We start from the raw sequence: 25,008 nt of genomic DNA, 5'->3' as shown, positions 1-25,008 counted from the left end.
CAGGTTTTCTCAGAAGAGCTAGTCATGAAATGAAAGTTTGGTGGCATATAATGCGTTTGTCAATTTATTTATGCCCTTAACCTTAAACATGATTTTGCATGTTGGTCAGACAGCAATGTCTAGTTTGGGGCTCTTCAGCAGGATAAGTTGCGGAGTGGACCAGACTTTATGTCATCAGTCAGAAGTCTGGCTACGTGAGACTATTTGCTGCTTGAACAAAATGACCCAAGGAGAATTGTGTCTGGTTTGCAGATGGTGCTGATGTAGTGTAGGGATGTTTGGGCCAAGGTGTAGAGAGGTTTAGCTGTGTGTGTGATGAGTCGACTCTGTATGTGCCTCAGACTCTACGGAGTCCACTTTTTCCACTCTCCCAGGGACTGGTTTTGGCGGGTCGTCTCACAAGGCTGTTGATCAGCAGTAGAGGAATCTTCTTATGTGATAGCGCTGAACAAGACACTTCATTTGTCTGGGTCTTCCTGAGGAGTTGAATTGGATACAGACGTTCATATGTGTAGAAAAGAGCCATCTCTCACACACACACACTCACATATGAACACTAAAGGTAGCAGCGACTGATGTATAGATCATGTTTTTGGTGTGCACTTCAAGCTCCCATTCCTGTTCGACTCCAGTCCGCCATCCTTTTGATTCATTCCTCATGCTGGGACTCCTGTCTAACACTGGTGTTAAATGATTCCTTTACCCACAATGCTTTGCAGAACACGTTAGTCTCTGATAGCGTAACAATAACAAGACTAGCTCCTCTCGCCAAGCTCTCTGGAATGGGACCCTCAGAACGGCTTGAAATGTTGATATTTCTGTCCAGCATCATAACGATCAATTAAATCACCTCAAGCACATAATGGTTTTGTTGATAGATATTTAGTATGCTTTACACAGACAATTCTCCACCTGGTCCTAAACAAGAGCTCCACGTGTGCAGTATTGGAGCTCAGACTGTGGTGCATCAGTCAGAAATATTCACACAATCTTAGGTGTTTATATTACATAGATACAGTCATCTGGTCATTGATTTCGAGTGTGTTTGTAGGGCTAAGTATCTCTCACAGCCTCATGATACGATATACACAACTGGATTGCAATTGAAATGGCAGCAAATGCAAAGGTGAATCTGAAGGATGTGTTGTGAAATGCATAAGTACATATATATATATAGTAAAGACCCATTTATATATATTCAATTCAGTACTGATTTTTTTTCTTCTTAAATTTTTTGCTGACGCTCTTGTGTCCCGCTGGGAATTTGAAAACCCCTGATAAACTGTGGATGTGCACAGCCATAGTTTGATGCATGTAAAACAAGATTATTTTTTTTTCCAACGGTACCTTTGATGTTTGCACTATGGCAAATTGTTGATCTGGTTATCATCTTGCAGTAATTATTATTAGCTTAATATCAAATATGCTTTAAGTCTTCATCTGTCTCTTTTCTCCAGATACAAAGAAGGCTTTGTGAACAAGAACACTTTTACCAAAACTGGACAAGTGTTTCATGCTCACCTTCTGCACAGTGTCTTCCAGAAAAGCTTCCAAACATCTTTATCAGACTGAGCTTACTGAGTTTATACACAATATTATTGCTTGTTGGTTAATGTCAGTGTGGTTTAACGGGTGAATGCGCACCTCAAGCCCTGAGAGCTTGAACACCTTCCAAATTCTGTTGTCTGAAGATAGTAAATAGCAGTTTTTATAAAAAGCCAAAAAGTTGGCTTTTTCTGTATATTAATATATAAATTAGTATTGTTTACAATTTTATGTGACTTTATATTTTAAGTTCCTATTTTAAAGCAACTTGTTAAATGGTATAATATTTCACAAAACCTTTTATGTTTAGAGAAGCAAGACTGTTGACTTTGCATGTTCTAGTTTTTGTTGTATTTATTTATTTTAACAGTAAAAGGTTTTTGTCGCTGTGGGTTTGTGTGCACGTTCGGTTTGCTGGTTAGGTTGTTTTAATTAGCGTATCTCGCTAGGTCCTGGGGTTATGTATGCTTCCCACAATTTTCTGCGTGTTTGCCTCAATCCGAGCAGAAAACCATCTCAGCCCCTCACATATGGTTTCAATAAGGGCCGCCGGTCTGGCTGGGGACCCAGAGAGAAAGAGGGGTTGGGGTGTGTGAGGGGTTCTTGTCCCTCTGCTGGCCCACAGACCTGTGACCTGAGCTTGAATATGCCTCTGAGCAACAACGAACTAGCATGCTCACACTTACGCAAACATATATAAAGTCAGTGTCCAGATTGTGGCTCTAGGGGCTCCCCACCAACTGCCGTGAGGGAACACGTGTAAAATTAATTTGATGCATATATTTCAAGTAAAAATAATAACATAGTAGCACACGATCCTGCCTAACATTTACACTTAATAAATTATGTTCTTATTTCTATTAAAATGCGTGGCCAGTTGGGCTGCATATGTTTTTTTTTTGCATGTGGGCATATTTTACATAAATTGCTCTATTAAATGACTCTTAAACCTGTTTATCAAGGCTGCATTTAGCCTATTTGATTAAAATACAGTAAAAACAGCAGTATTGTGAAATATTAATTTGGAATTACTGTTTTCTATTTTAATATATTTTAAAATGTAATTTATTTCTGTGATCAAAGCTGAATTTTCAGCATCATTACTTCAGTCTTCAGTGTCACATGATCCTTCATAAATCATTCTAATATGCTGATTGTTGTTCAAGAAACAATTATTTTCAACCTTGAAACAGTTGTGTCATATAATGTTTAACCATGATACAATTTTTTTTTTTTTTTTTTAGGATTTCGTGGCTTGAGCTTTAATGTATAGAAAGCTTATTTGATGTAGTGCACATCATAATTCAACAAAGCCATTTTTAGTTCACATTTGTTATGTTTTTAATTATATTATTATATTTTTATATTATTTTATATTTTATTATAAATTATTTTTTATTAAAACAAATTGTTAAGATGTTATAAGGATAATATTTCACGTTTATCCTTTTTTCTTTCACAAAACTATATACAGAATTTTTTTTTCACTATATGAATGATTATTCATGAGTTACTCTATATACTAAAGTCAATTTTTAAATGTTATAGAATTGATAATATTTCACAAAACATTTTTTTTCCCTTTCTCTAGATACTTAGAAGGCTCTGTAGAACAAGGACACTTTTATATTAATTTATATAAATTGTTATATTATTAATAGAAATTATTTATACTAATGCAAATTGTTAATGTTAAATGGATACTATTTCACATTTATCATTTTTCTTTCACAAAACTATATGCAAATTTGCTCTTTTTTTAACTGTAAAAAATATACACAATTAATCTCACAATTGTTATGTTTTTATGGAATATTACATACAAATCTGTATTTTTAATTATTGATTTTTATTGCAAAATTTTTACACATGATTTTTTAAGTTAAGTTTTTTTTCATTTTGTGTGCTTTGATCCTCCATATGTGATGACATGGAGAAAAAATAAAACAAACAAACACCAAATTGTTTTTGTTTTGAAATATTTCCAAAGTAATATAATTCTAATCTAATAATGCTTGCATCAGAAGGCAATAAGAGTCATCCCTCTTAGAGGGTGATATGCATTGCCCTTTTCATGAAAGAGCGGTGCCCTTGTAAAACAAGTGTGAGGTTAACCTCTAATTGCAGGGTGAATTTCGCTGTCTCACACTGTGATTTATTTCCCTCGCGCCATCTCTCGCTCCGTCCTTCCCCAAACTCGTTTTCATCGTATTTCCCCTTCAGTATTCTTTTCAAAACACTCATTTTGAAGACACTTTTTTTTGTTTACTGGCTCTCCCCCGTCTCAGTAGTTTATCTCCAGGGCAGCGATGCTTATGTGTCCTGGAGTTGTGTACTTAACCCCAGTGGTCTCTGGAGAAAAATGGAGTCTGAGCACCGAGGTGCATGATTATGGGAGGTTGAAGGTGAACGGCTTTATGGGACAGATAATGTTATTATTACAGCTTGAGCGAGGCCCGGATCGGGAGCTCGTTCCGATCTATAATTATTCCGCATTGCATTTAAGGTTTTAGCTAATTATCATGTCTCAGATGTGAAACATTAAATAGCTTGCTGATTTTCTTCCACATGCTTGACCCAGCTATCAGCATTGCCTTCACATTTCAGCATTTCCTGTGTCCAAATGTGTAAGGTCAACAGATGTTGAAGTAACAAATGTCTCCCATTGTTTTAACATGTAATATAAATCACAGAATGCACAGTGTCGTCTATTAGCAAGCAAGTAATCATGGCCAATTCGGCTACACTATTGCTCTCCTGAGGGACAGTATTGAACTAAATTGAATGAAATCATGGTGATGTCATTTCAAACTGCATGCTAGGGGAGGCCATAAATGCGGCTGTGATTCGATTGCTAGGTAAAACTTGTGTTTTTGCTTGGGTTAGGGTAAGCTTCCTCGTGATTTCTAACCGAAACCATCACTAATGTCAGATAAGTAGGAAAAAAAGATCAATGCAGAAAAGGGTTGCGTAGATGATTGGTGAATTGGGAGGACGCACCTGTTGAAGCACTGACTGCTGAAAGCTGAAGACTGACTGTAATGTTTAGTTTAGCTCACATAACAGCGGCCCACGGCTGGAAACATCTGTAGGGAGCCGTCAGGTTTGGGGGTGAGAGGATGATGTCATGCTTCATGTCAAATAACTGCACTTCCCTCAGAGCGGGGGAAAAGTCTTTGCGGAAGCCCTCAGTGTCTGCTGTTTCCACTGTCTAACTTTTGATTGTTTGCTTGGAAGAGGATATGAATGTGATTTGTGGCTTGTTGTATGATTTTAGAGGCTTTGTTTCTTACTTTTCTAAGGGTTTAGACACTGTGCTGTGAAGTCACTTTCATTCAACTTCTTTTAATACACAAAAACAGTTCACCCAGGGTGCTTTTGTTTGTTCTGGAGGAAATGTCTGGCTGTGTACAGTTTACCTGCACTGTTATCTGTTATTGCAAGTCGTTGATCTGGTTATCATCTTGCAGTAATTATTATTAGCCTAATATCAAATATGCTTTAAGTCTTCATCTGTCTCTTTTCTCCAGATACAAAGAAGGCTTTGTGAACAAGAACACTTTTACCAAAACTGGACAAGTGTTTCATGCTCACCTTCTGCACAGTGTCTTCCAGATAAGATTTCCAGATTTTGCAAATTGTTATATTATTATTAAAATGATAATTGTTAATGTTAAATTAATAATATTTCACATTAATCTTCATTTATCTTTCACAAAACTATATGCAGATTTCTTTTTTTTCTGTTGATTACTATAAAATAATCACTCATTTAAATAATCACAATAATTAATCGCTTGATTTTTTTTATCTTTAGAAAGCAGATAAAGAATTATATTATAGTATTAGATTATAGTAATCAGATTTGGTGAGTGTAAAAAAATATTTAATGGATATATTAAAATTCATAAAACATTAAAAATATATTTTCTGCAAGTTTTTCTTTTCTTTTTTGCATTGCTTACAGAACTTCCTTGAGGCCCTTTGGGGACCCTAGTTTGAAAACCTCTGTTAAAGGGTTACTCCACCCCAAAACCCCAATTTAAGATATTTTGAATGAAAACCGGGAGGCTTGTAAGTTGTAACTGTCGATATTCTCCAAAATGCGTACAAAAAGTATCCTCGTCGCTTCATAACATTCAGATTGAACCGCTGATGGCAGATGGACTATTCTGATGATGCTTTTCATACTTTTCTGTGCCTTGACAGTGTTATTTACTTGGCAGTCAATGGGACGGTCACAAGCCTCCCGGTTTTCATTCAAAATATCTTAAATTGTGTTCCGAAGACGAACGAAGCTTTTACGGGTTTGGAATGACATGGGGGTAAGTGATTAATGACAAAATTTTCATTTTGGGGTGGAGTAACCCTTTAACCAATGAATTTTGAATTTGAAAACCTTCTGTATTTCCGTTTCTCTCTCTCTCTCTCTCTCTCTCTTTTCCAGCCCATCCTGTATCTTCTCTCATACACTCTCTATCTTTCTCAGACTTTCTTGTGTGCCCCCAAGGACCGCCATCCATCTCTCAGGCACTGTCAGCACCTAATTGGACCGGCCAGGGGGCATCAAATGTCACATACACACGGATTATAAATTGACTCACTAAAAGATTTCCTCTGACATCATGGGGTTTCTGTGTTTGTATGTGTGGACGCATGCACCTGTACCTTACACTGGTCACTGTCAGACTTGAATTTCCTATTTTGTTGCCGAGGCATTCACCTGTTCGAATGAGAACAAAGGAAACAAACGGTTTGGCTGTGGACCTGGTAGCTTGTTGATATGGGTGCGGTCTCTGTTTTCACTGCTCTTTTGTTCACTTGTTGCATCAGCCTGGCACACTTGCTACGACGGCACAATGCATCCCCGGCCAGAAAATCCCCCCACAATGTAAATATTATGTGATGGTTCTGGGAAGCGTTTTCGCTCATGTCAATGGGATTGCACTCTTGAATATTTGCCTGTTCACTGATTCCAAACAGTCCTTAACCACACAACCCCTCCCTCGCTTCTTCATTTATTCTTTCTTTTCCCCTCCAGCCTTGAACAAGTCTTAATTTGTTTAGAATATTATTACCCAGAACTTTAACTTGCGTGTCACAGGCGCTGATGGAAACCATGGAGTTTCTGAAGTCTGATTGGCTAGCTGCATCAGTCCGCACCTCCTGATTGGCTGATTGGAGAATTCTAGCGCCCAAGGCTTGTCCAAGCACAGTCAGTGAAAGTGTTCATGTGAGGCATTCAGCCTGTCAGAATTCCTCAGCAAGTGGATTCACACATCCAAACACAAAAGAGTATTGAACTTTTTAATATTGCTGATTCATGCTTTCTCCATACACTCATCCAGATGAATTTTTGCTGCGATAAATAAACCATTTTTTTTTTGTGTGAATACCATTCTAATATACTCTAGGACTGCATGATAATGGTTAAACGGTTGATATTTAGCTCAAAAATATAATCATGATTCTTGACATTCACTTTTTGTTGCATTTCGTCAGAATTATTTTTGGACTTTAACGTAAGTGCAAAGCAAGAGAACATCAACTCGCATGCTTTGCTTGCAGTTTTAGTCGCATCAAACAGCACAAACAGCCATGTGAAAGAAAACTGACTTGCTGTGTTACACTTTTATTTAATTGGAATATCTCCGTAAACTCCACCTTACATGTTTGCCGAGGTTTTCAGGTCATTAGCGGGTTTTTTTTTTCCCATAATGTGAACAGCTTGTGTGCATGGTCACCAGGTTGAGAAGATTAGATTAACCCTGGGCAAAAAATTTATTGATTTATGAAAAAGCTCTGATTGGGGGATTTTAACTCTCGAAATCTGGCAATGGCAGCCATGAAACCTTGCGGCGGCAATGAGAGTTAATGCAAATGCCAAATTACATTGAAACATTTTTAGGATAAATAACCAACGAGAAAATATCTCAGATGATTATGCTTACTAAATCAAGAGAAGCAGAAATTGTGATCATGATTAAAATGCAATTCATTGTGCAGCCCTAAATTAAAGAACCTTTTGTATAGTGGAAAGGGTCTATGGATGTTAAAGGTTCTTCATGAAAACATAGATGCCAATAAAGATCCTTTATTTTTAACAGTGTACACCTATGAGCTGAAAATGCACTAATACTGTTCCATACCATACAAACTTCGAATCAGATTAACAGATTTGAATGTTGTATGTGTCAGTCTTGGGAGCTTTATGCATGCTTTCTGTACAAGCGAGCAGGCTTCTCTCTTCTCAGCCAAGATTATATGACCAAAGGGAAGCGTGAAACACAACACAGCCTCTTGCTTTCTCTCTCTCCTCTGATAAAGCGTTTGGGGTGTCCCACTGGCTTTCTTTCAGCTTATTGATTTTTCCATTATTTATGTGTTTATTTATTTTCTAAACTGGCCCCCAGAGGAGTTTTTTTATAGCACTGGGGTTTAAATCACATTTTCAAGGCTCACAAAAGATCAGCGATACACATCCTACACCATTAATATCAACCTCTGATTAAAAAGTCATGCAGTGGCCCCAGAATACCCTCAGTCCAACTGAACTGTGAGTTTTTACACTTGTAAAAACATTTTTTTTTAAAACATTTAACATTGTTGTGCAATTTCAAGACTGTATGTAGATTCAATTAAATCATTAATTTTAAAATTATAATTATACTGAAAGTTTGTTTCTGTTATGCTCACCAAGGCTGCATTTATTTGAGAAAGTAAAACAGTAATATTGTGAAATATTGTTACTATTTAAAAATAGTTTATTCCTGTGATGCAAAGCTGAATTTTCAGCAGTGTTACATGATCCTTCAAAAATCATTGATTTGCAGCTCAAGAAACATTTCTTATTATTAAAAATGTTTTTTTTTTTTATGTATGAAAAGTTCAAAAGAACAGTATTTATTTGAAATATAAATATTTTATAACAATATAAATGTCTTTGCTGTCACTAATATATCCTAACTGAAAACATTAGCTTGTTTAAAATGAAGCCAAACTTAAAACTTTTGAAAAGTATATTTTTTTCTTTAATATGTATTAATATTATATTTTTATATTCTATATTTTAGATATGTATGTATATTTCATATACCGTAATATCATTTTTAATGAGGAATCAGTGTATTAAAGATGAATTATTACCCAGTCTATGCGTTGATATTTTGGTATAGGTGCTGTAAGACTGTACAAGTTACATGTTTCACATTTTGTGTATTTTAGAGCTCGAGAGATTTTTCTGGATCTGTTCCATAATTAGAAAAGTAAAGATAATAGATCTCACGAGGGAGCTCAGGTGTCAGGTGTTGAATGCATATTCACACACACACACACACACACACACACACACACACACACACACACACACACACACACACACACACAATATTGTGACAGTGGTGAGCAAACATGCCTGTACAAACACAAATGTGACACCCAAACGTGCACGCACACACACACACACACACACACACACCTGTGATGAGACTCATAAATCACTCGGGACACAAACTGGTTTAGTGACATGTTTGACTTTGGCAGATGGCTTTGCATAATAAAACGCTCTTTCCCTCAAATTTTCACCCCTGCTGCTCTCCACCTCCAATTTGTTCCTGTTTGTTCCTCTTCACATTTCAAGAACCTGTCATGTAAAAGCTTTGGCTTATAAATATGCTTTTGTTACTGCGTCAGTGTTTGATATGTTTGCACACTCACAGACAATCACACGTTTCTGTTTGTACTTGCAGATACTGTCAGTATGCTTTGCTATGTATTAGGCGTGTGTGTGTGTGTGTGTGAGAGAGAGAGAGAGAGAGAGAGAGAGGAAGGGCCTGTAAAAGTGCCCGTTTTCCACAGCTCTCAGTAATAAATGAGAGTTAGTCTGTGGGTCCGTCTGCTGTTTTCATACCCAGCGCTGCTGAATCATGGCTCCGCTGATGATATATCCATCTGGCCCTCCTCTACTTCCTGTCACTGTGCCTCATTCGCTTTTCTTCTTTAGCTGAGTGTCTCTGGAGTGGTCTGTATGTCGTCCCTCTAGGGTTCAGAAATATCCTTTTTCCACTGTGCTTTAATAATTCTTCTTTTTATTTCAGTACTGTACGGATACGGTCTTCCCTCACACTGAAACACACTGTAGACAGAACTGCAAAATCAAGACTACTTCTGTTTTTCCCATACAGCTTCTCTTTCCATTAGCAATATTTTAATTTCAGCTTTCATTTTCTTGGATTTATTGGTTTCATTTCACAATAACTATTTTGACCATCTCCTCTTTATCATTCATTCAACCTCTCTGTATCTCACTCTTTCACTTTCTGTTTTAATATTTATAATTTGATCTAATGCCAAAAAAATTAAGTGTGTCTGAAGTGTCTAAACACTTCATTCATTCATTCAAAACAAGCTTCTGTTTTTCTTGTGTTTTTAGAAAGTGTGGCTCTCCTGTATTTCCTTTAAAAGACAGTTGGTTTGATATGAACTTAATGCAAAGATATTTATACATTAAGTATGGATGAAATGTCCAATCGCTTACTCTTTTAACATTTATTGCTATTTTTAATATTAGATTTTGTTTTAACAAACTTCTTGTTGTTTGTGAAATATTTTGTTTTCAGAAAAAAGTGTGCCTCTGCTGTCTTTCTTTTAAAAGCCACTCGGTCTCATTCATTTAATGCAAAGACATCTACACAGTGTGGCTGAAATGTAATAATGCTAATATTTATCTTTATTTATTAGTAATATTTTGTTTGGATTATTTTAAATGTATTTATTTTTTAATGATTCAAACAAACATGTTTTTGAGATTTTTTTTATCATCACCTTATAAAATCTTGTGCTTTCTAGCTAGATAAAGTCCACTGTTTAATTAGCGTATTTCATTTAGATTTAAATGGAGAAAAACACATTTGAATCAAGGCAGACTGAAAATGAATGTGATTTAAATGAATCCAATCGAACTGAATCTGATTTCAGACTTATCTCCGTTCCTTTCTCCTCTCATTAGTATTCATCCGGTACTGTCTGACCTATTAAAGCCATTTGTCAAATATCAGGCAAAGCGTCCCAGTCCAATCAAGCTTCATTTAAATGCATTTTGACATCTGTTTTCACACTAGATATCACACTGGTGGCCAGGATCCTGACAGTGAAGAGCACTGCAGAATACTAATATTCCCACGGGTAACCCGTCACAAACAAGCAGCTAGCCCTATCTCTCAGTGATAACGTACCTGACAGTTACACCCGGTGATATCGACACGAACAGCAGAGTGTTTGATGCACATCAGTGTGTTGTTGTTTGTCTGTTGTCTCCAAATTGACAGAGCCACACACTCTACCTTGACTAACATTACAAATGCACTCCAGGGCAGAAGTGTAATACTAATGTGCTTAAACATATATTGCTACAGCTGGTCAGCAGTCAGACCGCACATGTGCCGTCATTCACTGGACCGTCTCGTCCTGTGAAGAAGCCTTTTGGCCTTTGGTCAAAAACCTGCTTTCCATCCTTCTGTCTTTCCATATCAGTCATCCCCTCTCTCTTGTCAACCATTATGGCCTTATCAATATAAATCTGACCATCTGTGTTGCTCAGGCGCCCCGTCTCTGCCAGAAATGTTAAACTTACGCATAAATCAGCTGTGCTTCGTTTCTGTTTGCAGATTCCTCTAAGCGTTTCTCCTGAGCATGGAGATGCTGAATTTATCACGTTGGTAATAAAAGACAGGTGGCTGATTTAGTTTTTGGAAAAAAATGCACAAATACATACACACGTCCCAGCGTCGGGTCACATTGCACCAATCTGTTCTTTGTTTTGAAATCATGAGGTGCGGGACATTTGGCAATGTGCATGATGCCCATGCAGTGCTGCTTCATTGTGTTCGCTATGCTAATATTTGTCAAATCTTTTGAAAGTGTTTCCAAGTCAAGCCAATGAGGGCTTTGTATTCATAGTCAGCCTTTTTTTACTGTATTAGATTACGCTCAGATTGTCCAAAGAGTTGTTTCCAATAAAGAGTTTTGGATTGAGCTCAGGGGTTCTTAAACTGACCTGATGTTCAGTATGATGTGGAAAAAAAGTGCAGATTATGGAAATGTATAAGCAGCAGTATTACTCATACTTGGAATTTTTCATTCAGAATGTCAGAATTGAACTCGTGTGTTATGAAAATGAATAATTTGTTAATTGAAACTGATTTGGCGGCTGTTTTTTAAAGTGCTTGGTTGTTTAGTGTCTAACAAACACAATAACTGCATTCAGTTCAAAACTTGACTTGGCAACCCCCTAACAGTCAATCTTTACCAACTGCATACACACATATTGAAGCGTGCGTGACGCTCGCAGTGTTTTCAGCCTCTGCCGCCTCAATACATGAACACATGAACATCTGTAGAAATGATCTGAGAGTCGCTTTTGTTTTGCGTAAATCTAACATCATATCATATACAAACAGAAACGTAAAGGTCTTCGCAGCACCCACGCAACCCATCAAAATAAGAAACCTTAACAATATTAATATAAATGTTAGTATTAGTAGTCATAGAAATATTACTTAATGTAATTATAGAACTACTACTACTAATAAAATTATTAAAACATTATTTTTTAAAGGGATATTTACCAAAAAAGTATTATTTACCAGAATTTATTTAGCAGAAAGATATAAGTACACAACACGGTATTTCTTAAATAAAAAATAAAATAATAATAAATTTGTATTTTTAAAATAAAATCAATTAATTTGAGATGCTTTTGATTGTTAATATTTAATAAAACTATTAAAATGGAATGCAGAAAATGAATGGAAAACAGAATTTGGTTAAAAAAAAATAAAAAATGGAAAAAAAATAAATAAATAAAACATATTCCATAGGGCCATAGAAATTTATTAAGCTACCTGGCAACACCCTAGCAACCACTCTGAACACTTTAGAAAATACCTGGCAACACCCCAGTAACCATAAAGTATTTGTTGTATCAATTCTCTCTCATACCGCATCAAGTCAGCTACTCTCATTCAAAATGGATGACTTCCACTTTGTCACTGCGAATCGCCGTCTGGGTCTCTGGATCTCTGTTTTTCCTCTCTCGCTGTCTCTGTCTCTCTCAAGATTTGGGGATTTTGTCAGCTCACTGTTCAGCAGTGCCATCGATTTCCTCTCTTTTAGCTCCACTGCGTCTGATTGGGTGAAGAGGAAGATTTCTGCCACCTCTCTCTCTTTTGTGCTCTCTCTGTCTTTTTTTCTCTCTGACCACAGACTCTTCATTTATTTATCATCTCTCTCTCTGTCTTTCACACACTCTCTCTCACTCTTATACCTCAGACTTCCAGACGTGCAGACATCAGTATTAAAACAGTTTGACACATGCCAGTGCTTGTGGTTGAACATGTTGCCACAAGTCATCCATTTTCTTTTACAGAAGACGAAAGCGCTAAGAGATTTATCTTTTACCCCAGTGAACATCATGATGGCATTATTTTGGTTGCTCTAAAGGAGGTTTTTCATTAAATGTCAAAAGTTTTTTTTTTTCTCAAACTGTGTAATCTGTCATTTTATGACAGACCTTGTATCCATTCTTGAGAGCTTTATTAGATCGCAAAAATTCTATTATGATTTATTTTCCTTAATGTGATTTTAAGCTTTATTTTTTATTTTTTTATTTTTTATTTTTTGGGGCTGAAAGATAATATTTTTATAATTTTGAAACTTGACAGCCTGGATCTCCATTCACTTTCATTATGTAGAAAAGAGCAGCTAGTATATTCTTCAAAAGACAGAAAAGTCACAGAATAACATGAGGGCGAATAAACGACAATTTTCTTTTTTTTTCTTTTGTTAGGTGAACTATTCCTGTTTTTCTGATCTAGCCTATATTATATCTTTTTTTATATCTTTTCATTTCAGATTCCATTCTCGCTGGTGCAGTTTCCACTCTGGGAGTACCTAAAGGTATGAATCCAATTTTTTTCTCTCACTTGCTCTCAATTCGATCTAATTTGGCCGCATAATTTCTCTCCAATATAGGAATTATGGCCTGGTAATGGTCTGACACATTTACACCTCAATCTCCACACACATTGCCTCGATATCTGTTAATAACTCTCTTTTTAGGTGTTCTCAAAATGATGCTGTATTTTATTGGTCGCCCTCACCGGTGGTTATAAGCGGAATCGTAATTTCTTGCAAGCTTTGTGTCTTAACCAACTGTCCATTTCCTTCTTCATTGTCTGGTCTGGGCCACATAAAAGTCGTTTTTCTTCCAAAAAAAAAAGGTTTGTGAGGGTGACATCATGTCTCCAGGGCGAGAGCAGAAAATTCCATTAGCGCTCTTGGCCTAGCGACCGGAGCGAAGCGGAGAAGGAGAGGCATCGGAGGGCAATAGCACGTGCAGCTGTGGGCGAGCGTTAACCACGATCCTCGCGGCGTAATAAGGAGTGTCATTCATGGCCGCCTCTTTGTGAGGCATTTTCTTACTCCTTCATTCTTCCATGTTTTCAGCCTCTCTGGCCATTTGTGTGGAACCGTTGGAATGTGAGAGTCTTTGCTAAACTCTCTTTCAAAAGTGCATGGCTTTGAAAAGCAAGAAAGCGTAGATTAGACAATGGTATGAGATGCCAGTGTTGGTTTTAAATGGCTGCTCTCGCTTCATTGGTTATTTTCAAGCACTCTACATTCTTTCAAATGTGTATTTGATTTTAAATAACCCTGGAAGCAAATTTTTGTGAGACAAATGACAAAAAAGTATTGTGCTGGTAAGGTTAATTCAGCTACTGGTTTTTATTCTGGACTCTGTTTTGGACATTAAGGAGTGACCTAGTACAATACCAGTGGATTAGAATTGAAATTCAGTGGTTTTATATTCTTGGCTATGAAAGCGTAAGAGTGCCAAAAAAATTAAATATTAAAGGAACGGCTCACCTAAAAATGAAAATTCTGTCAACAGTTAATGTCTTTTCAAACCTGTATGACTTGTGTTCTCATGTGGAATGTAAACACAAGATATTTTTAGAATAGTTTTTTTTTTCAACATTGTTCTGTAGAACACAGAAGAAGAAATTTTGAAGACAGAAAATCATTCGATTTTGGAATGATATGAAGGTGAGTAAATGTTGACATTATAGCAGCAGTGTGGACTTCTTTATTCTCATAGAATTAGAGTGATTATTAAAACTTTATAGCTATCATCATTGGTGTGAGCAGGCCTTGAGTCTTCCATAAATAGTGAAATACAAAGTATTTTTCTAACTGACAAATTTGAACCGTTGCACACTTATTTTAAACTGTCATCCTTACTACTTCACGTGTGTATATTTTCTGCTTGTCACATTCAGATATCTTCAAGCAGCTGAATTGTTGTAATAATAGAGTGTAAAGCAGTGGAAGAGATACAGAACTAAGTGTCCTACATGCTATATTACTACACACAAAGTCTCTCAAAAGCACAAAAATGAGGGTCCATATCAAGATTTTCTTTGCTTTTTTGAATTAAAAGAGTTTGATGAACAGTACTTTGTGCATGTTTTGTGTTGGGCCGCACACAAGCCAGAAATCAAATCCCAAGTATCACCAAACCAGTTCTCAAGTCATTCGCACCAAAAAATATCTTAAGCCCCGGCATCTGAGCGGCAGGCCGCAGTAAACCATCTGTTCTCTCCAGCGTATCCCACAATTCCCAAAGTTTGTCTACCAACAATCCCCTAAACTCAGTGCTGCTCTGTTACAAAACCACTGAGCAGCTGTGTCATTACATCAGCCGGCCATTCATTTCCCACCGTGCCCACTCAACTCGACATTTATGTGTCAGTGGATCAAACTTATTCCCATGATTAAGTGCAAGTGTGTCACGAGTGAGTCTTAGTTTGTTTTGAGTAATTGAAGCTGAAGCGTACATTTGGAGTAATGCCTGGTCAGGGTGGTGTGTTCCGGAAAAGACTATAGTAAATAAATATTATACTGAGTGTAGTATGGTTAGAAAAAGGACCATTTGTCCACATAAATGTTTTTTTTTTTTTAATTGATCTCAGATATGCCCTGGGTTAAATAAAAGAGTTAGGCGAGTCAGACTTTATTATACTTACTCTCAAATGAAAAGTTCAAGCTACATGGACTCAGCAGCTGTGGGTTTAACATACCAGTTGGAATGATCATGCAAATCAGGCCCTTTCTTTACCCCTAAACCACCTCATTTCCCATTTAGGCCAAAAATATTTCACAACTACCTGCAACTCTGTCCTCATCCACTGCTTGCTTCTGCTCTAAGCGCGTTTAACCTCTAGAAATCCTCTCACACTGCGCCTTTACTCGCATATCATCAGTGGCTGCCAGAATCATATTAAACACACTCTTCCTGTCACACAAGGCTGCCAGCTTCTCACAGTCCTTTATTAAACCTTACTACCCACCCTGACCATGTCAGTTTATCAAGCTCCCCATCTTTCCACATGAAAGGAGCCCACCTGCTCCATTCTCGACCTTTCAATGGTAAAACAAACTCAAAACACACACACACACACACATACACACACAAAGGCGAAAGTCGTTATCTGAACAACAGACATTTTAAGATTCATTCATTTCAGTTTTTGGTTCATTTTGATTCGAATGTGAGAAAACGTATTGTTGTTGACAAAGACAGATTTGACATCAAAATTCACTCTATCAATTTTTTAAATGCATGTAATTTGTCTTATTTTGAACATTTCATTCATGCATATGTTTTCATTATTAGTTTTAATTAATTATTATTAATTACATTTATTAATAATTATTATTTAAGTCATGCAATTTAAATGATTGAAATGTTTTTTGTTTTTTTTATTAATTCCTGTGATGGCAAAGCTGAATTTGCAGCAGCCATTACTTCAGTCTTCAGTCACAAGAAAAAATTACACATTAAAATGTATTTAAAAAGTTCAATTCAATTAATTCATTAATTAATAATATTTTTACAATATTGTTATTTTTACTGTATTCTTAATCAAATAAAACTGTCTAAAATGAATGAACATTACATGACAAACTAAAATAAAAAAATATATATTTTTCAATTACACATTTTTGCATCAGTTTATATAGAACTTCATCAAGCTGTTTCACTTTCATGACAGTACTTGACATAAAGAATAAACTGACTGTAGGATAAGACAGTTTATGTCCAATATAGTGTCCATACGAGACTGCAACTTTGAGAATGCAACACATACTTGCAATGCATTATAAGGGCATTCTGACATATTAGGACCGCAACATCATGTTATGAGTCATTTCATGTCATTTTGATGATAAAATATAATTTCAGCTGAATGTAACACCTGTCTTGGTGTTAAATGTAGTTCATGTCAGGTATGTCCTAGTATGTAGAGCTGTGGTCAGTGAGTTTGTTTTGAGGTGAACTTGCTTCCAGTTTGTTTTTAATGAGTGTGACAGGGATAAATGATGTTCTCCAGTACAAGCTCTTTGAACTCGAAAACAAAGTCTCTTCCTTAATCTGACAGCTAATGAAACGCACATGATGTACTGATGAAGAGAGCGTTTGTGTGTGTGTTCTTGTGCACAGAGCTGGAGGGGATCATTCATAATCACTTCATGCTGTGCTTCAATTGTTTTCCTTTCTTAGCCATCAGATGCTCCTGGTCTAAGGCCGTAGGAAAACTCCAGCAATTATCTGCAGCCTGGCTGCATAATGACTCCCACCAAGCACAACACAAAACCAACAAACACGTGAAGTCACTGAAACTCCCTCCTCCTTTCTATAACAGTCCTCACACACTCACATTTGTCTTGAATTTATCACATTCGTCCCCTCCTGTTTCACCTCTTTAAATACTCTGAACTCAAACAACAATTAGCCATCCTAAAATGAGTACAAATTGTGCAGCTGACTGAAATCCTGTCAGACCTGTCTTTACCTGAGGCAACAGATCACACCTGTAGCTGCGTACAGACGACTCGTCAACACAAAATGTGTTCCAAAACCGAGTGTGTTGTCTGTTTATAGCAAAACATAAGCCAAAACATTTTATCCAAGATGGCAGATACACTACTATTCAAAAGTTTAGGGTCAGGAAGATTTTTTTTTTTTTTTAAACAAGTTATTTAATTTAAAAAATGTTATTTTACAAAAGATTTCTATTTTAGACAAATGTTCTTTTGAGCTTTCCATTTAAAGAATCCATAAAAAACGCTGAAAACAATTATTTTTTTCAGCATTATAATTTCTGAAGAATCATATGACGAGAAAAAAAAACAGAAAATAGTTTTGCAATATTTCACAATGTTACAGTTTTAACTGTATTTTTGATCCAATAAATAAACTCATTCTTGGTGAGCATAAGAGACTTCTTTCAAAAACATTAAAATATTAAATAATGTGTATTTACCCCAAACTTTTAAGCGGTAGCATAGTAAGAAATGTTGATATACATGTGCTTATGTTTTGTTTAACACCAAGAAATACTGATATTATTTTAAATAAAATGAAATACAAATGAACTATTTCACCTTTATTTCACCTGTTTTGTGTGCGGTGTACTGTTACACTTAACAGACTTTGTTTGTTAGCTTAGCAACATGCTAACATCAAACTTAGTTGTTTATATTGAGTGCTCCTCATGTGGCATACAAAGTTGTATCTTTTTAGCTGCGCTTGAGTGATTTTCTGTTATTTTCTTTCAGTTAGGATGCTTCTTTAGTAGATAGAACAGCAGATGAAAAAGCAGATCTAATGTCTTAGCCAGCACTAGTGTCTTCCCCAGAAACGTTGTGCTCATCATAATCTTCCATCTGTGACTCTCATCAAACCACGATACCGTTTTCCCCTCGTTTCTTGGAAAACCCGGAACCAGCATGAAAGACAATGTGTTTTCCAGGGATTGATTGAGTTAGCATGTGTGTACAATAGTGCTGAGCTGTGGAAGTCAAGTCACATTTATTATATAGCGCTTTATAAAATGCAGATAGTTTCAAAGCAGCTTCACATTAATAAAGCTGAAAAATAAGTGTTATATATAATGTTATGAAAGGCATCAATTATGAAACAAATTAAATTTAAGCTGTAAAGCAGCTCTACATAGATCTGAAAAAAAGCTAAAACCAGCTTTAGATGGTTAAGCTGAAAGCAACTGGTTTTATCTTGGCTAAGCTTGTCAAGCTGGTTTTAGCTTTGGTCAGTTGGTCTCCCAGCCTAACCAGCTAAAGACGTGGTCAAAACTCCTCTAAAACCAGCCTCGAACCAGCTATGACCAGGCTGGAGTACCAGTTAAACCAGCTTAGGCAGGTTTTAGTGAAGGCAATAGGGTCATTATTCAACTCAAGTCACTTTAATGTTGATTCAGTTCAGTTTAATTACAGTATTAGTGTAACAGAGTTATTGTCATTAATAACCAACTTAATTCTCTTATCATCCGATAGTGTTAACAGTTCATCCCTGCATATGTTTTTACCTCGTCATTTTTAATCAAAATAACATAACTCAGTCTTCTCTGTGGTGACGAGTGCCGGACATCTCATCAAAGCGCAATATTGTTTTCCCCTTGTCTCTTGGAAAACCTGTAGCGCTGAGCTGTAAAAGTTAGGGATGTTCAAGATTCTGATTTTGTCACTGTTCCTTGTAGGGAAAATGAGACTCTGATATCATTCTGGAGATGTGGGAATAAGGATAGCTGTTTCCATACATGTAAATCCAATGGCTTCGTGTTCTTTTTTTTTTAATGACTGAAAAATCTAATAATCCAAAATTTTCTCTCTCTCTTTTTCGGTGTAGGCCGTGTGGTGGAGGAGGCAGAGGGGAAGGCTGGACTCTTGGCAGGCAGCAGTGTGTGGAGCTCTTGCAGGTGTGTGGGATTAGCCTCTGCGCAGAGGTCTGGGAAAGAGAGTGAGGGAGAACGAGAGATAGGGAGTTGGGATGGGGTCCAACGCCAGGAATATCCAAACTTTAACCAGCCGCATTCCTGTTTAATTCCACATGGGTCAAGATGGTCACATCAGGTTGTTCACCAGCTGGTGTGCACCGACAGAGAGGGACAGAAACAACCAATTAGAGGTGGAGAGTCAGTAGAGAAAGTGTACCACATTGACCTTTTGTTGCACCTTCATCAGATTTTCGGTTAACTTTTGTAGCTGTTTTCAGCAGTCATTGAGTTTACAAACTAGATCCAGTGTCCAGCTTTATCCTGAGGGAGCTCAAGTCTGGCCCAGGGTCCTTTGCAGCTGTCTAACTCCCCAGATGCCATTTTGGAAAACATCTCCGCCCTAAGTGATCACTCATCAGGTACTGGGACACAATAAAGGGACGAGGATGCTTCACCCAGAGGGGAAATAACATGGCTACCTGGAGAGTGATCTTGGGATAACCCGGAGAGTGATCTTGGGATTCGAGTTGTCTGTGCACATGTGCTGCTTTTGCACAGATGCATTGCTTTAGGTGGATTGCGGTTGATAGCGTCATTGTGAAATCTCACACAAACAAATGTGAATTGTGACGCATTGTATGGTCACAGTTGCTACAGCTGCAAGCCTCAAGGGTACAAATGAGAAGAAGTATTTTTTCTCTCTCTCTCTCTCTATCTCCACTATTGTGTCCTTCGTGTTCTGGGTTTAGTACAAGTATAAAAGGATAAATGTTAAAATAGACTACTTTGAAAGCATAGCCATGAAGGGTAAGCATTATGTGGGTTAGCATGAAAGTAATGCACTAGAATTGCTTACTTTGTCTGTACACAGATACACTGCCCTCCAAAAGTTTGAAAACGCCCTAGAAAAGTGGGGTTTTGGACAATATTGGCATGAATCCTTTTTAATTTGTGATAATTTTGGGACAACACAAACTACGAAAACATTTTATTTCATAAACAGTTATTACATATACATAGAAAAAAACTTAAATTTTCGATTCATCAAAATATCCACCATTAGCAGCTATTACAGCTCTGCATAATCTAGGTTTCTGAGCTGTCAGTTTATTCAAATATTGACTTTGAATTGGCAATCAGTTGTTGAAGCTATTAACGACCCCAAAATCTTTTAAAAACCTGGGCAAGTTTAAACCAGTAGCCAGGCATCACAGCTGGCAAAGGGGCATGTCTGACTTTGACATGTATATATTGCCATTATTATGTTTTATTGCTGGTCTTCAATGATAATGTCAAGTTACTTTAATGTATTTGCACCATAAAATGATAAGGATTTATGCTGATATCGTCCAAAACCACACTTTGCCAGGGGTGTTTCCAAACTTTTGGAGGGCAGTGTATATCCTATTATAAATAATATATTATAAATTTATTTATTTAGCAGATGCTTTTGAATGTCATTTGTTCGTGGGAAAATTGTGTAGAATAGGCACAAAAGAAAGAAATGAAATTATAAAATGTATTTCTGTACATGTGATTCTTGGATTCTTGTTTTTACAACCAAAATTTGTATTTATTAATTTTTTTGCTTGTTTTTACGAGTCGAAATTCTGTTCTGTGGTAATCGACAGCCTGTACGTAGAACATTTCTCTGAAGACATGGGCAGCTTTTAATTGTTGGTTAATCAAGTGAAATCAGGCAATATGGGAGAGCTTGTTTATTCAAGCATTGGTGAGAGCGTGTTTAAAGCTCGATGCTGTTGTTTGTCCTACCGCTATTAGTGAGGAGAGATAACCGCTTTCTGTTCTCATTCACTCCAAAGCAAGTTTATGAATGTGCATGAGTGTTTACGAGTGCTTGACATTGCCAGGCTAGTTTGAAAAATTCATCTGCGTTTGCGCTTTTTCTCCAGAGCGTTTCCATCGGGTGATCAGGGCTGATATCATGCCACATATTTACATTTATGCTCGGTGGTAATTATAATATGATTATCACTGTAATTAGTGCTTGTTTGTGTTTGTGTGCTGATACATATGCACAACGCATCTCTTTCCAGGTGGAGTAGCAGCGTTCGTCACGACTCCGCTAGATGTTGCGAAGACTTGGATAATGTTGGCTAAGGTGAGACTTTGAAACTGTTGTTTAAATCTGTCTCCTGATGCCTCCCAGATGGAGTGCAAGGTGAACAAACATAGGCCCTAATGTAGACAAAATCAACAGAAGAGAGAGAGAGTGAAGAAAAAGCATCAGTAGACACGCATCTTGATCCAATCGCAGGTTCATCCAGGGACACAACTGACGCACAAATGTGGTCCTCTTACTGTCTGCTGTCCAATTGAGACTAAAAACAGACAGAGCTGTTCATGTTAGATGTCAGAAGTCGTTTGTATATTTAAGAGTAATTTCCAGTTGTCTTTGGACTGGAACGGAACTGCGCTTTAGAGCTGCAGACTTGGTATCTGTTGCAGATGCTCAATTCCAAAACCTAGGCAGCATTTTAAGCTTGACACAAAGGCTGTCCAAAAGCTATAAGCCACTTCAAATTCTGTCTAATTTTGGTAGAATTCTAAGGCAGCATCACATGTTACAGGGAAAGCAGTCCAAAGCAATTTCTTGCATTGTATGTCAATGGAGGAGAGGCTTTATTACGCTTAATAAACTGTTTTTGTGGGGAAACAGCTTATGATTTACGGTAATAAATTTACAGCCCATTGGCTAATCTTCAATATTTGTTAAACATTTGCTTTTGATTTATCTATTTTTTTAAACTGAAAAAAAAAATGCTCTTTTTTTCTTTTCTTTTTTTGCTATTGCAAAAACAATTTTGCAGTGGGTAGGATTCAGTTTACCACATGCACTTCTCATTTATTTCTATGGTATCCACAAACAGTGATTAACAGAAATTCATTGTCAAGGCTGTAATGATACGACTTTACTGTTACACTGTCTCCAAAAGTAAAGTCTCCCAATAATAAGCCCAACTGTTACGAGTCTGTCCCTCTCTAATCACAAGGCACGCCCTCACCTGGAAGCACCTGATTAGTAATTCAAGCCACATGCACCTCATCAGCACCTAATCACCCCAGCACTACTTAAATACACACCCCATTCCAGGCAGTTGTCGGATCTCCCTTACACAATGTGGACTCTCATATCGCTTTGCTGCGACTTACCTGTAAGACTACTTACCTCTTGCTCCTCTCCATCGTTGGTTCCTTGTGTCTCCATCGTCTGTCTTCCTCCGTCTGTCATCGTCCTTCGTCTCCACCGTCATCCTGGGGTGTGTGCTGCTTTCACGAGTTCCTGGCAAGATATAACATCTTTCAGTAAATCCTTTCTGCATCTGATTCAAGTATCAAGTGTCAACTCCCCTTCATCTGCGTTTATTACCTGTTTTTTCAATAAACATCCTGCATTGTGCATTAATCCTCTGTGTTCAGTCTACTACCGTAACACCAATTCTGTAGAAACCAGTTGTGAACTGCTAATTGCTGCTTATTTAGAGTGTTTCCTGCTGTATTAGGTTCCATAACAGTTCGGATGCTGTCTTAGAAGTCAACTGCCTATGACAGTGTGGTGGTTTTGAACAGAGCTATAGTGATGGACTAAACTGTATTTGTACAATATTTTTTATAATAGTATTTGCAATTTATGCAATCTGTATTGTACAAAGCGTTATTAGAATAAAGGTGACTTCAAGGGACTCGGACCATGATAATATCACAACTCTGATCACCTTAACATAGTATTCTGGAACTTGGCTCATCCTTAAAAGCTTGGTATAACTGAACCTGAAAGTTCTGTCAACATTTACTCACCCTCAAGTCATTCCAAACCTGTAAGACTTTTTCTGTGGAACATAAAAGAACTAAACAACACTGGACCCCTTTGGCTTCCATTGTAAGAACAAAGAACCTGGGACATTTCTCAGAATGCATTCTTTTGTGTTCCACAGAAGAATGTAAGCGATTTGGAATGATTTGAGGGTGAATGACTAAGTTTTCATTTTTGGGTGAACTGTTTCTTTAAACAGTGTGGACTACACCGGTATTCAGACCAAACTTTTAGTACTATTTATACACAGAATCTTAAAAGCACAGTATCACAAACAGCTTCATTCTAATGGCCAGAGAGTGTATGGAAATGTAAGGAAAGAACAGTATGAATCAGAATCAGAAAGAACTTTATTGCCAAGTGTGTTTACTCCCAAAAGAAATTCATCTAGGTGTCAGGAGCTTCCAGTACAGAAAGTACAGACATAGTGCAGACACTAGGCCTATTAATGAAGAGAATAGACAATAAGTTATAAATAACGATATAGTAATAAAATATATAGAAAAAGAAAATGTCATCAGGCAGATCAATAGACAAATGAAGTTGACTTTGCATTTGAACAAAGCGTTGGCCCATTTAAGAAGTAGAAGTGTGAGTGGAGGGGTCATTTTTACACCTGTCTCTTCATGCCTTTGGCTGATAGAGTGATGTGTTTTACTGGATGTATCATGCTTCAGGTCATCACTTCAGTTTGCCTTGTGTTTTTTTTCCCCTTCATTTGACCAATCAAAGAAATTGAGACCTCATGTTCAGGCAGGTCTGCTGTACTTTGTGTGTTTTGGCCAACTCTCCAGGCTGTTATCCAAGCCCTGTGGGGAACTGCAGAGCACTGGGCTGCTCAATGTACAGTCAACTGATCAACTGAAACTCTGAAAAATGAAAAACGAACCCAGTCTAAATATAGAGCCGTCAAAATTAGAGCCGTTTGCCCATGAAAAACAGTTGTTATGTTAACTCTCCTTCAAAGTTCCCTGATATAAATGGCTGTTTTGAAGATGGTGCTGTGGGTTTGTAGGAGAGCTTCTATAAATATAGATAGATTAGAAAGGGGAGCTGTTGAACAGGTGGAGACGGGTAGAGTATACCAGGGACAGAGCAGAATCGAAAGGAAGAGAAAACACTGTGTGTTTACATGTTTGACAGGAAGCTTAAAGACAGATCATCCATCATTATTACTGTGTTTTGTCTGTTTGTCAGGCTGGGACGAGCACAGCCAGTGGAAACATCCCAGAGGTTTTGTATGAGGTGTGGAGGAGCCGAGGAATACCTGGGTGAGAGTAAAAAAAAAACTGTATGAGTATTGATATTGTATACCCCAATCACCTGTTTTTTACATTCATTTTAAGCCCAATTTAAAGCCCTTTCAACCATGTTTCTTAAGACTTTTTTTTTAATGAATTATGGAGGATATATACACTACCATTTGGGTTCAGTATATATACATATACAAATAAATACTGTTCTTTCTCAACTTTCTATAGATTAAAGAATCCTGAGGGGGGAAAAAACATGGTTTTCACAAAAATATGTTACTTTAACACCAAGTCAACATATTAGAATTATTTCTGAAGCATCTGAAGAAAACTGGAGTAATGACTGCTGAATATTCAGCTTTGCAGCACAGGAATAAATTACATTTTAAAATGTCAATATAAAACATTTCAATTGTAAAAATCGAAAAAATAAATACTGTTTTTGCTGCATCTTTGATCAAATAAATAAATTAATTTATTTACAAATTAATAATTTTTTTATTATAGTTTTTTATCATTA

The 25,008-nt window shown here is 36.9% G+C and overlaps 1 protein-coding gene across 2 annotated transcripts in view; it reads left to right on the top strand.

Moving 5' to 3' along the window:
- Window positions 1-25,008, top strand: part of LOC306856787 (mitochondrial S-adenosylmethionine carrier protein-like) — a 58,014-nt gene that overhangs the window by 26,108 nt on the left and 6,898 nt on the right. For both annotated transcript variants that reach the window (XM_079396256.1, XM_079396257.1), the window contains exons 6-9: window positions 13,456-13,500; window positions 19,313-19,382; window positions 21,458-21,522; window positions 24,433-24,506. In XM_079396256.1, coding sequence (XP_079252382.1) covers window positions 13,456-13,500; window positions 19,313-19,382; window positions 21,458-21,522; window positions 24,433-24,506 — 254 coding nt within the window. The remainder of the gene's footprint in view (window positions 1-13,455; window positions 13,501-19,312; window positions 19,383-21,457; window positions 21,523-24,432; window positions 24,507-25,008) is intronic.

This window comes from Barbus barbus, assembly GCF_936440315.1.
Source record: "Barbus barbus genome assembly, chromosome: 37".
Lineage (NCBI taxonomy): Eukaryota > Metazoa > Chordata > Actinopteri > Cypriniformes > Cyprinidae > Barbus > Barbus barbus.
This window is presented reverse-complemented; position numbering and strand designations above follow the sequence as displayed.